Source organism: Mus musculus, chromosome 2 (genome assembly GCF_000001635.26).
Source record: "Mus musculus strain C57BL/6J chromosome 2, GRCm38.p6 C57BL/6J".
Classification (NCBI taxonomy): Eukaryota; Metazoa; Chordata; class Mammalia; order Rodentia; family Muridae; genus Mus; species Mus musculus.
In genome coordinates this window covers 65,998,097-66,011,632 of record NC_000068.7, presented here as the reverse complement: position 1 = coordinate 66,011,632, position 13,536 = coordinate 65,998,097, and the positions used below count along the sequence as shown (strand labels likewise).

The 13,536-nt window shown below is 39.1% G+C and overlaps 1 protein-coding gene across 10 annotated transcripts in view; it reads right to left on the bottom strand.

Annotated features, from left to right (window-relative positions):
• The window catches only part of Csrnp3 (cysteine-serine-rich nuclear protein 3), a 191,331-nt gene that overhangs the window by 24,982 nt on the left and 152,813 nt on the right, over positions 1–13,536 (bottom strand). For 9 of the 10 annotated variants that reach the window (XM_030252233.1, XM_030252234.1, XM_030252235.1 and 6 more), the window contains one exon: positions 9,071–9,330. The exons of the other annotated variant lie outside the window; for it this stretch is intronic. In XM_030252233.1, the coding sequence (XP_030108093.1) occupies positions 9,071–9,330 (260 nt within the window). The remainder of the gene's footprint in view (positions 1–9,070; positions 9,331–13,536) is intronic. 10 annotated transcript variants of the gene reach the window in all.

Genomic DNA, 13,536 nt, shown 5'->3' with positions numbered 1-13,536 from the left:
GTCTTTTTCTTTTAAACCTACTAAGCCCCTTTCCTGCTGCATGTACACGAATGGGGTAGGACCATCTCCTGGACTATGGGTAACCATAAATCTATTTTACTTCATGCCAAAGTAGATAAATTCTACTGTCAATACATGTCATGATCCAAAAACAATGATATAAATAAATGAATATAAATTAAAGAAAAATATAAGGTGATGGGAAACAATTATATCAATTACAAGTCAACTACTACTCAGTTCTGAGACAGTCAAGGCAGGAGAAAGGGTCCATTTTGAAAGATTAACATTTATTTCCATTTTATTTAATTGTTTATGGACTGAGAAATGGACAGTTTCTGTGAACTCAATAATCTGGATAACATGGAGCCTAATGAATGCATTGTGTTCAAGAAAGAATAAGGTTAAAAATTTTGGTGCCATTAAGAACAGCAAACAACCAATTCAATGCAAAATGGTTTCAATGAGAAAAGTGATGAAAATATGAACAACTCAAGTGTTATGTAAAATTGAAAATAAGATCACTCAAGTAAAGCATTTAAGGTTTGTCTGGTAATGAAATGCTCTGGTCCTTACAAAATTACTAACATAAATAAAGAGTAAAGTGGGTATATGACTGAAAAGTCACTCTATTCTAGAAGCACCAATTGCCATGCATCCCAGCAAGGATTCTGCTTCTGAGAGGGACCTGGGATGCTGCATATTCAGCATCAAGTTTGAGCTCTATAACTATCGCAGTTCATGTGGAAGCAGAAGGATGTATTTTATAGTTTGGAAGACTGGCATGTGCAAAAGGTCATCTTACTGACTAACAAGTGGCTGATGTTACAATCTAATTCGGGGCTTACTTGAGAAAAGGGTGTAATAGATATGACACAGTGTAGTAAGTATATGATATATTAATATGCAATATTATATATTTATATACAACTATATAAATATATTTATATTAGATGTACATATATCTACATTTTATTATTTATATTAATATATAATTATATATAAATTATAAAAATATGCACTTGACCCTAAAATTGTTTCCAAATAGTCGAGACAAGTTTAGAGAGAGAATTCTTTAAAATGATGGTAGAAAAAAAGCAGCAAACAAAACCAAACAATCAAACAAAAATAAACAAGCAGGCAAACAAAAGATCATTGGATAACAGTTATGATTGGAGAGTTGACTTCTGTACAAGAGTGGGCCAAATGACAAAGGATGGTACAAACTTTCTTCAGTTTAGCGCCTTCGGAAATACAGGATAGTATTCAGACAAGGAGCAAAAGAAACAAACGAAAACAGAGCACTAGGGGCAGGGCAGTGGGGGGGGGGTCTCAATTCTGATGGAAATACTGTTACAAGAAACTGGCCAACTCTGAGTGACTTTGTGGGAGTCCTGATTTTCTCAGCTTAGTCATTTATTGTGGATTGCATCTAACCAACATAGATTTTCCTTAATTTACAGTAATATCATACCACATTAGTTTTACTGGCTGATTTCACATATATTTCACCTATTGTACTGTGTACACACTGTGGGTAAAGCCTCTGTTTGTCTTGCTTTTTATTCTATTTCTGGTACCTCGGTAATGCTAAGTCTCACATAATTGGTTAATAAATTGGTTTTAGTAAATGAATAGATTTTCTTAACCACTATGCAATACTACCAGTTCCTATGGCAAGTATGGAGCTTTAGAATGGAGAGTAGTCTGCCTTCTATGGACCTCTGAGTCTGTGGGAGAAAAGGGTGTAATAGATATGACACAGTGTAGTAAGTATATGATATACTAATATGCAATATTATATATTTATATACAACTATATAAGTATATATATTAGATGTACATATATCTATATTTTATTATTTATATTAATATAAAATTATATATAAATTATGAAAATATGCGAGATAATTATTTATAATAATTTATTTATATATATGCATACACACACAAACACACACATACTCTGTAGGAGGAAGAGGAGGAAAAAAGCAAAAGGTAAAGGGAAGCAAGGTACCAAGATAAAAGCCTACTTATTTGTTTGCATTTCTGATTTCATAGTGTCTTAGAGGAAAATTATCTTCAAATCAGAGATGGGAGAACAGACCTGTCAGGAAGGATTTACAGCAAAGATGAGGAAGTAGCGACATGGAAGAGCTCTCGGCTGCTTTGTGTGAGACTCCTCAGGCCCAGACGACTCACGCTTCACAATAATGAGAAAGCGTAAGTTATGATTGCTCATTGTAACATCTGTGAGGAGTCTCGGGGAGAGAAATTAAATGACGATCAAAATGGGAATGAATTGTTTTTTAAAAAATGCTAATTCTGGAAAACAATATTCTAGAAAGAATGATTAAACAGATGGTCTCCGTAAAGGGGACAAACGAGAGCCGTGCATACTAAGCTACGGACGGGCTTCGTGAGAGAGAAAACGAACCATTGTTCAGGTGAACTCTATGCAGAACCTCAATATAGAAAAGCTAAAACCGAGGAGCAGAAGTCTCGGTCTTCAGCTCTCCTGGACCCTGCCCCCACAATCCACGCAGCACAGCTGGAAAGCCCAATGCTGTTGTTTTGAGAATTCGCTTTTCTTTTATAAGCCTTTTAAGAACTCGTTTTGAGGCTCTGAGAAGATTCCATGAACATTCTTCACATGAAACGATAGTATTGAATTAACAAGTATGGTGGTGGAAAGAAAACAGCTTTGACAACCGTGACTCGGCTTCTGCCGCACTACCTGGGTGACCAGGAAGGAGACTCCATCATTTAAATTATATATAATTTATATATAATTATATATTAATATAAATAATAAAATATAGACATATGTACATCGAATATAAATATACTTATATAGTTGTATATAAATATATAATATTGCATATTAATATATCATGTACTTACTACACTGCGTCATATCTATTACACCCTTTTCTCCCACAGACTCAGAGGTCCTTAGAAGGCAGACTACTCTCCATTCTAAAGCTCCATCAGTGACAGGGGCTCTTTACGGGCAAGGATCCCTGGTCGAGGTCACAGCGAGGTGTTGTATGAGCTACTCCCTCATTCCTCTTAAGGGTCACTGCTTTGTCAGAATTTCTCAAACTTAGCTCTGCCTTGTAAAATAGTTTTGAAATAAAGCCCTGGACAAGAACAACACAATTGCTGTTAAAATACAACCAAACTTTATATCTAGCATTAAAGAGAGCTCTGCAGGTGGAGACACTAAAATTTTTATTTATATCATGAAGCATATTTGGCTTAATTTGAGGTTTGCTTGCTTGCTTGCTTAGCTCTTCTTTTACTTGCTTCTTTGGTCTACTTACTTATTAGGAACAAACTGATCAAGGTCTGTACTTGATCAAAGCTACCGTAGTCTTCATGTGCACTTACAGAAAGAACATACTCGAGTTGAGAGCAGGCAGTGTAGTAACGTTCCTGCACGCTGGGAAGATCTATACACTGGTGCATCTGTAGGACTAGATCAAGTAGCATGAGGTGGATATTAGTGAACAGTATTTTACTGAGGCGGAGAATCCAGGGCAACAAATCCCTGCCCCAGCAGACTCAGTGGGGAGAACTAGGAATGTTGAACAGTGCAGAACAGAAATACATAGAAACCATAAACTATTTTCAGATATGTGCCTGTCTACAAGCACTGCTTTTAAACACTTGGAGTTCCAATAATCAATATATTTTGTGTTCCACAGTGCCAAGTTGGGGTTAAAGGTATGAAATATGGTAGCAGGTTTCTCTATGGAAGATAGACCTCTCTGTTAAAGCTGTTTTAAGAAAACACACTATTTTAACTAAGTCATGCATTCTGGGTAATCAGGCAGGGATAATCCAGGCTACTGGGTACAAGATATACTGTGTATGAAAGACTTCCTACGATGACCAAGTCTATGAGGTCTTTGGCAAACTGAAGGAAAACATTCATAACACTTTGAGACTTAGTCAATTTTATGTTATAGCTCTTCAGTTTATTAGCTATGATCTTCACGTGGCCAATGAAAACCATTTTAATTACTTCAGCCAGAACGTAGGAAGTCAATGAGGGCTTCTAGCTTGAGAAGTAGGAGTCGTCTTACCATCTGAAATCATAAGAACTCTTTGGAATCCAGAGCACCGCAAAAGTCACCAGAAATGATTATATCAACGTATAAAATCTATCTTTTCTAAAAACTCACCCTTCTTGCAGCTTAGGGCAATATTGCCCCTTTCAGTGACAAATAATAATAAGGATGCATCCAACAGCATGCCAGGACATACTTAAGCAACTGACACTATGAAAACACAGTTATCATTGCTCATGTTTGGCAAGATCTGGGGCTCAGATATTCCCTTCCTAGCTAATTTTGAGAGATCACGGGGAAGAACGAAAGCACAATTCATCCCAGTAAGCAATATCACTGGGTGCACCCCATATGAAATTAGGAGAATTTATGCAGAATTTTTCATGAATTAAAAAATATTTCTTGCACAGGAAGAATGTAAAAATCCGATTACATATGCTTAATTGTTCCCTGCCAACTAAAATACTGCAATCATCTGAAAGAACACATTCTTAAGTTCATCATATATACGTAGGGTAGAGACCCATCATTTTGGTCAGGTATGTTTTCTCTGTACTTATCAAAATCGGTTGTATAAATCTGAATAAGGCAAGGCAGGTACTTGGCACAGCGAAGTTTCTCATTTGGTGCTGAAGCTTGCCTCCATTTAAGATGCATTTTTAGAAGCTTTGCTACTTAGTATTTTTCTGGAGCCATCTCGACAGAGTCTACCACAGAAGTTTGGAACAGTAATTAGCTTGCAGCAATACCATGACCAAAAAGATAAGACAGATCTAAAAACGAATTGTGACATAAGGAATAAAATTAAAAGCACATCTAAAAATGTTGAAGCTGTAGGTTTGAGAAATAATTTGTCCATCTCTTCCAAGTGCCTAACCCAAGAGCATTTCCAAGAACAAGGAAGTTCTTTCTTTATCTGGACAATGAACCCAAGAGGTGTAGCGAGATGGGCTGGAGGTAAAGCGGAGAATTTGAGTAGTGAATGAGGAGGCCTCTAAATAACCGCAGTACTCATTAATCCAAGATTTTGGGTGAAAATTATCTAGATAGATTCTTTCTAGAGGACCCATCATTAAAGGCTGGCCATTCTCTGCCTTACATTTGCATAGAAGGGCTAGCAACCAAGCATCATTCATGAATATCCAATGAAGAAACCCAGAGGAGCAGGTAATCTCAGAGAGCAGCTAGAGATGGTAACCAGAAGTGAAGACCAGAGCTTTGATCCCAGGAAGTAAACGGGTGATTTGGATTGTAGAAACACTGGCAAGGAAAAGCAAGTCACATCTGTAGAAGCTACATTCAATTTCTCTGAACAATGCAGTAGAGTCCTCTAGGGTGAAACCGGAGGCGACAAGGACACCAACCCTCTATGGAACCTGCAAACAGCTGCTGGATGCATTCCCCAGAAACGAGAGAAAGATAGGAATAAAGGGCAATGTAATTGTTCGCGAGTGTGGTGCAGATTATTAAATCTAAGCATTTAATTTGCAAAGGAGGATAGGATTACGATGACTGCATTGATTACCATGAAGTGTGTGACATCTGAATGGGCTTGACAGGAAAAACGGAACTGTACTCTGTAATTTAGAAATCTAAAGCTACTTATTTCTTCTAGGAGCATGTATTTTATTCAATTAGTTTTCTCCATTACTTATTTATAGTCAATGTGTGAAACAACCTCGATGCCAACGAACACGATACACTTGAAACCCTCCAATAAAATTGGATTTATTCTACAAATCTAAGTGTCTGAATCTCTACAATTTCTTAACTCACACCACAGGAAATGGATTACCAAATTAGAAGCAATTTTATAGTCAAAATCTAAATGTCTATTCTTTATGTTTATTAAAAGGAAACTTCTAGAACCATGTAGAAATTGCTCCTCTGTTTGGAACTCAGCAGATTTCCCCAAGAAATCCAGTCATTGTGTGTGAGGACTTTATAGTTGCTGTATAAAGCCATTGTCTTTTCAAACAGGTAAAGTGAAGTCCAGTGAGGTACTGGGCCTTCATGATGAGGGCTTGGTGAAAGGCCAATGTGTCAGACAGGCTGCTCTGTGTTACCTCACAAGGTGTTTACTGACATTCCCAGAAAAACATCTCAGGTAAAACCCATTTCTCTCTCTCTCTCTCTTCTCTCTCTTCCCCACTTGTGTCTCAGTGAGGTTTTATCAATAGCCCCGCCCCATTTTGAGCTGACAATCTTTCTGCGTGTGCTTCTGGAGTGCTATGAATGCAGCACTGTGTGTGTCACCACATCCAGCAGCAAAGCTTACCCTAACCAGTCCCTTCTCTCCTCTTTGGACGGCCCTTCTGTTCCAAGGTTTTTCTGTTGGCCCCATCCAAAGCCATGCAATCAATCAACTTTGTGACATTTCCTTCACGTGGAAACAAATGTGTTACAAGAAAAATTCCTAGTATTGGGTGAAATTTTGGGCACAACTATCATTTTGTGCTAGTTAATTTGGAATTTGGATTAAAAAAAAAAAACCTTAGACAAGTATAACTCATGACATTTTTCTTCAAAATCATGAAAATGAATGCTAGAAGAACTGCCGTGAAAACATCCAGGCTTCCCCCTTCATATTTTAGAACACCGGTCCACACGGCTGTGAGGTGTTAGCTTCACGGAACATGTGTTTCTGAGGGCATGTGCACTGTGTCAGGAGAGGGTAAGCTCAGATCACTGCAGAATGCCTTAACTCTTAGCTTCCTGGTCATTCGGAAGAGGGGGCGATAACCAAAAACATCCCATTTGCAACCTCACAAAAGGGAAGGCTGTACGCCCTCACAACAGAACTGCGTGCTTTCATATGAGAAGGACACCCAAGGAAGGACAGCACCTGCCTAGGTGTCTCCCACTGAGATGACCACACATCCTTACCTGTCCCCAACCATAATTTTACTAATGAGTCACCAACAGTGCTTCTTTTATTCCTTCCTTTCCAGTTCTGCTTGTTAGAAAAGAGCACTAAAAGAGGAGGAAGAACTGCAACACGAAAAGGCTTACTTCCCCGTGTGCGGAAGGCCGCCTGCAATTCCTTTAAAAAGTTGCACGTACAATCGCCATGGTAAGCCTTTAGGCTCTCAGATAACTTTACATCTCTCAGTCGTTAGAATCCATCGCATATACCACTAGACCCTGGAAGGGGATAGAGTGTCCTTCCTAGTTCCTATATGGGGTAATCAACTAATTTAAGAAGAAGGACCAAAATAATAACAACCAGTTTTCTAGACCGTGAGGTAGTTCTACTGCCTTCATGATCCGTTTATCTGAGCTATGTTCTGGTGATTTTATCCCATTGGCTCTTTGTGAGGATTAAGTTCAAATGCATGTTCCAAAGGCTTACCGAATAAAAAATCCGATTGGCAGCCACTGTCATTGATTCAGTAATATTTGAACCTGGAGGATGATGTCACATTTGGCGGTGGCAGGGGAGTTAGTTTGCAGGGAAAGGCTGGATGGAGTTCACAAGCAAACTTAAGCATCCTTGCTAAATGATGTACTTGGAAATCACTCAGAAACACAAAAAACCACCATGGTAAGGAACTTCCACTGAAACTTACTTCCCCAACATATTGGGAAAGGAAGTGTGACGTCCCCAAACTGGGGAGTGTGCAGATCAATTTCACTTATTGTCTTTTCACACCATGGAGAGCAGACATATAAACAAACGGTGAAATATTTAAAAAAAAAAAAAAAGGTGATATCTTGAAGCATACAGCACACCTCTGCTTTTATTAACTGAAGGTTAGGATGGGTAACTGGTTCTTAGTGTGTTTCCAGACCTTAATGATTGGGTTCATTGGGACTGTTCTCTATCATTAGATATCAATGGGAGGGTGTTCTTATACATTAATAGGTGACAAAACCATGCTTCTAGTCTGCAAAAGGTATTTTCTGGATTTTGTTTTCTCTAACTTAGATACTGTCCCCACGCTTCCTGACAACATAAACATCTTCCGACTCATGTCTGAGAAGACCTCACCATCTATCCACAAATTTTTTTTCTAGACTTTTCTGTCTTCCTGCATCATAGAGAGCAAGCAATAATGTGTCACGTACAGCCACTCATCTGCAAGCCAGATCCCTGTATCCCTGTCCCTCTGTCTCTGTAAATCCAGCTCGTCGCCCAGGTCTGCCTATCTGAGTTCCTCAGTCCCTGTCTTGAATGTCTCTTTCTCTCTGTTCTGTTCAGTCCAATCTACCCTCCCTTCACCTCTCTCCTGGCTAGCCCTAATAGCTGCTTCACTGACAGGTCAGACTGTACACCGGTGCTCTCCTAACATAGCCTTCTTCACCCTCATACTACCCTCACATGACTATGTGATGGTGGTCATAATATTACAACTCCAGCCTGTGCTTAAGACTTGTGGTAACTTTTGATTCCCTGAGGATATGAGGGACAGTTTATTGTTGTTCCATAGCCTCCTATGTAACTCACCTGCCTCAGGCCCAGCAAACACCCCTGAGCACCTTCTGTGCCTAGTCCATCATTCAGATCTTCCTCTCTCTCCTTCCAGGAGCATTTCTTGACTTCCTGACCACATCTGTTTCTCATCAAAAACTTTTATAACACCTTACAACTTTCCTTCATAGCCCCCAAAATGAAATTTTGATTCAATTTCCTTTGACCGCTTGATTGATATTCTCTACTCCTACTAAAATGTAACCTCCCATAGACAGGAAAACACATGTATTTCTAGTTTCCTGCTAGCCCCAGTCCAAGCACATTCAGACAGGTGGTGCATGATGTAGCAACATCCAAAAGTAAATATTTGTGAAATGGACGAATAGATAATATTAGATAAGGGTCCCATGGAAAGAATACAGCTTTATAAAAAGAAGAAAGAAAGGAATGGAAATATGAGAAAAGAGATTCGTGGGCAGCTTCTCTGTCACGGAAAATAGAGTTGGACCCATGGACAAAAATGGTTGGTTCAGATGTTCTAAGAACATGAGATTTTGCAAAACGTGAACAAATGTTTCACCTTTAGTTTGAGAGAGTTGAGTTTCTCCTCCCGGAGGTGTTCTCTCAGCATCTCCCGGTGCAGGCGCTCCTGCTCTCGCGCAAACTCGCCCAGGGTGTACTGGCGCACGCTGTTGTGACGACTGGACATCCCCAGAGTGCTGCCACCCTGGCTGGGCACACTAGTGAAGCCCTGCCTCCTGGTGAAGTAGTACACGGTGACACAGCTGAAGTGTACATTCTTCGTCCTCAGCCGTTTCTCCCTTTTCAGGATGGAGGAAGCTGGAAGAGAGAGAAGCTGGTCAGTAAAGCCGAGAGCAGCGGCTCCCAGATGAAGTCAAGAACGCCCTGGATTCTGCGTCTATTGAGGATCAGAGTGTTTGGAGCCTTGCAGGCTTGAGAAATACTGAGTCCCAGAGTTGGCAAAAAGGCCTTTTAATTTCCGTTCTTACATTTTCTTTTCTAGTCAAAGTAGAGTGTATTTCAAATGTTCTTGTAATTGCTCTCGAAGGAAACTTCTGGGGAGTTGCCAATTATTTTTGGAATTAGCAGCAGAACCCTATTCCTTGTTTCTTTGAATCCCCTGAGTTTTGGTTTTCTGGATTTCCTACAGATAATATTATACTACGATCAGAAAAGTCACAGAACAGCACACTCAGTATCCTGAGTATCCTTTTTAAGAATATGCTTTAAAAAAAAAAAAACCTAGCCAAATAAATTAAAGGAATAAGTCCTAATGTTCTCCAGCACAGAAAAGTAGCTATAGGGCATAAAAACTTATTTAATATTTTATAAAGAATAAGAAAAGAGGGACTGAAGGGTTCCAAGACAAATGAAATGTTTATGAAAATGCCAATTATAGTCAATGAATAACTGCACATTATATTAATATACATATTAAAAGAACTGGCTGTGCTCTGTGGATATGTACAACTGTCAAAAATCAATAGAAATGTATTGTTCATAATTCTGTAAAGATAAAATAATTCAAAATAATAAAAATCCATGAAAAAACAGTTTATTTGCACTACTAAAAATATTTTAACAACTTAAATCTACATATATAACATAGCTCTCATTATCTGTTTCTTTCCCCTTTAAATAACATAGACAATGCTATTATAATGCAAATATTAGGATAACTAAAAGTGCCATAGAATATCTCAAGACTGCTTTCTCTTTGTATTATATTTTAATTAATAAACTTGTATGATTTTTGTACACAGCAGTGATGTTACACCATGGAACTGCCAAACCAAGTTAATTAATGTTTCATGTGCTGAGGGTAGAATCATTATTATTAGCTGTGGGAATAGAAGAATGGCCTGAGCATTGAGGAGAGCTTGTGTACATATCTAAGACTGAGCAAAAAATAGCCATGTGTGTTATAAACTGAAGCTAGCCAACAGGATGGACTATCTGGTTGAGTCCCTTTATTTCATAGTAGAACAGACTTCGGGAATTCGAGGGATTTTGTTTAATAGAATTGGTTTCCAAAGTAAACTTAAACCCAAAAGGTCCACATTTTACGCCATATAATAAATTGTCTTATGCCTGGCAAAAGAAAAACGTCACCCAAGAAAGAAATGTATTCATCCTATCGCAGGTCTGAACCCAATATCCTTCACACACTCAGATGTGCCGAAGCCCTTCCGAGTATAACTTGTTTAGAACTGGGATTCTTACAGATAGAGTCAGATTAAAATGAAATCATGAGTCACCTTAAATCAATAAGATAGGCATCCTTCCAAATAAGGTAAAGTCTGGACACAGACTTAGAAGGGAGAGACGATGGAGAGACACAGGAAAGAATGCTGTGGGGAGGTGGACACAGACACTGCGGTCAAACAGCCAAGGTTGCCACTACAAGTATTCGAGGAAGAATGCCTCTCTGAATGGCAGAAGGACCATGACCCAGCCAACCTCTAGACTGCCAGAATTATAAGAAAGGAGATTGGTGTGGATCTCAGCCAGACTGTTCACTGTGAGTTTGTTTGGAAACTGCAGGAAAGCAGGCATGCCCATAAATAATAGATAGTGAAGGAGAAGGCCTCAAACAGTAGGATAACACCAGTGCACACTTCCAGGAAGGCTGCTAGGATGGATCTCGTTCCCTAAGTTTATTTACATAATGAACACCAGTAGAGGGCCTACTATGTACCAGCGCTTCCCAGATAGAATGTACCTGTGGAAAAACCTGGACCATGATGCTTCCCTGACTGGAACTCAGAATGAAGAGACTCCAGCAAGAGAATGACATTATTGTGACAATTCAACTTCCCTACCTATCCTCTTTTCTTAAAAGAAAGAAAGGAAGAAAGAGAGAGAGAGAGAGAGAGGGAGAGAGAGAGAGAGAGAGAGAGAGAGAGAGAGAGAGAGAGAGAAAGAGAGAAAGAAAGAAGTGCTGCTTACTAATGTTGAGGGCAGCTGGTTAGGACACCCTTTTCTCAGGCCTGGTGTCAGGCTCCTGTACCCTCTGAGTCCCTTCCCATCTTCTCTTTTAGCTCCTCAGAAGAGATTTGCAGAAAGTAAACTTCCTTCAGACATGAGTATTATGTAAATGCTTATTCGCATCTCCTAACACGTGACTTATTGCAGCATCCTTTATTCCTGGCATCTGAGACGGTTTTTAACTTTGATTTAAAGATGCTGCTTTGCTTCATACCTGTGAGTTTAAATCATTGCAAACCCAAGAAGACTGTGTCAAGACAGAAGAGACACCCAGAAAAAGAAAAAAATCTGCCAACAGACCTGAAGCCCTCATCTGTCACTGATTGATTGGCAGATGAGGCAGGACCCTCTGGAGTGTAGTGGGAAACCTTCCACCTTTTGATCATTAAAACAATACCCGTAAGACATTGTCATTCAGAGGCATAATTGTAGAGAGCAAGGGAGAGTGTTTAATATACTCACTTAGGATTATTATCATAAATACCTATGACAAATTGTGGCTTATATTTTTAGAAAATCAGTGGCTCTCCAGACAAATTATTTTTAACAATGTATTTTATTTTAAGAAATTTTCATCCATTTGGATGTACCTACTATGTTGTTATCTCATTCCCAAAGCTAATTTAAGTACCCTGTTTTGAGAAGTATTAAGGCTGACAATGTGGGAGAGGACACACCCTTTTCAGCTGTGTCCTGAAGTAGGGCTAACATTGTAAAAGTACATTATGAATATTGCTTCCTGCTGTATGCTAGGGCTTACAATGCATACATGTGGTGATGATGGCTTTCATATTATAAACAGCATTGTAAAGACATTGCTCTGAAAGCTGATGAAGTCAATGCATTGGCATACTTTAAATTCAATCTAATCGATATTTCTGTGGGATTTTAGACTTTAGAAGACATCAAGGACCCTCTTTTAGTGCTTAAATCAGATCCTTGGTATGGGCCATTAGGACATTAGGAGACATCAGGGACCTTCAGGCTTTCTATAACTAACTTCATTACAAGGAATGAGAGAGAGAGAGAGAGAGAGAGAGAGAGAGAGAGAGAGAGAGAGAGGAGAGGAGAAGAGAAAGAGAAAAGAGAAAGAGAAAGAGAAAGAGAGAAAGAGAGAGAGTGAGAGAAAGAGAGAGAAAAAGAGAAAGCGAAAGAGAAAGAGAAAAGAGAAAGAGAAAGTGAAAGAGAAAGAGAAAGAGAAAAAGAAAGAGAAAGAGAGAATATGTTATGTACATCTGGAAAAAAGGCTAGATTCACTTCGCACATCTGCCTTAGGGAACCTAAACACCCCTGATATACCTATCTAGCCCTTTGTGCCTGTTACAGAATAAATGAACCCCACTTTGTGTGGCTATGGAGTTCAAGTCAGTTTACACAGTGAGGTCAAGGGCAAGAAAGAGAAAGACTGGAGAATGTGGCTTTTAATACTACTTTCCAAAAGGCAGTTTTCATATTTCACACCAATTTGAAGCATCTTTCAGTTTATTGCCTTTTATTCAACCACAATTATCACACTGAAACAAAAGCATCTAATCACAATGATGTCACATTTTACCTCCCAGAAGACAGCTCTTGCAGGGGGACCCAGAAGCATGTATGACACAGTGAGACACTCTTCCCAAAACCAAAGCAGTAAAGCTCCAAAAGTTAGAAAATGGATAAACTCACAACACGAAGGAAAGGATATCAATAAATAACAGAATTTACATCATGTTATATAAAAGAATTCATAAATACAGTGAATTGAAAATATAAAACCCAAACCTAACAATTAGACCACAATTGACACCATGTTTTAAAGGATGTTGCCCTGATTAGGCAAATAGTCTGCATTTTTCTGATCTCACACAAAACATGAGCTTAGCCCCCAATGGAGGAGCTAGAGAAAGTACCCAAGGAGCTAAAGGGATCTGCAACCCTATAGGTGGAACAACAATATGAACTAACCAGTACCCCCCCCCCCCCAGAGCTCGTGTCTCTAGCTGCATATGTAGCAGAAGATGGCCTAGTTGGCCATCATTGGAAAGAGAGGCCCAT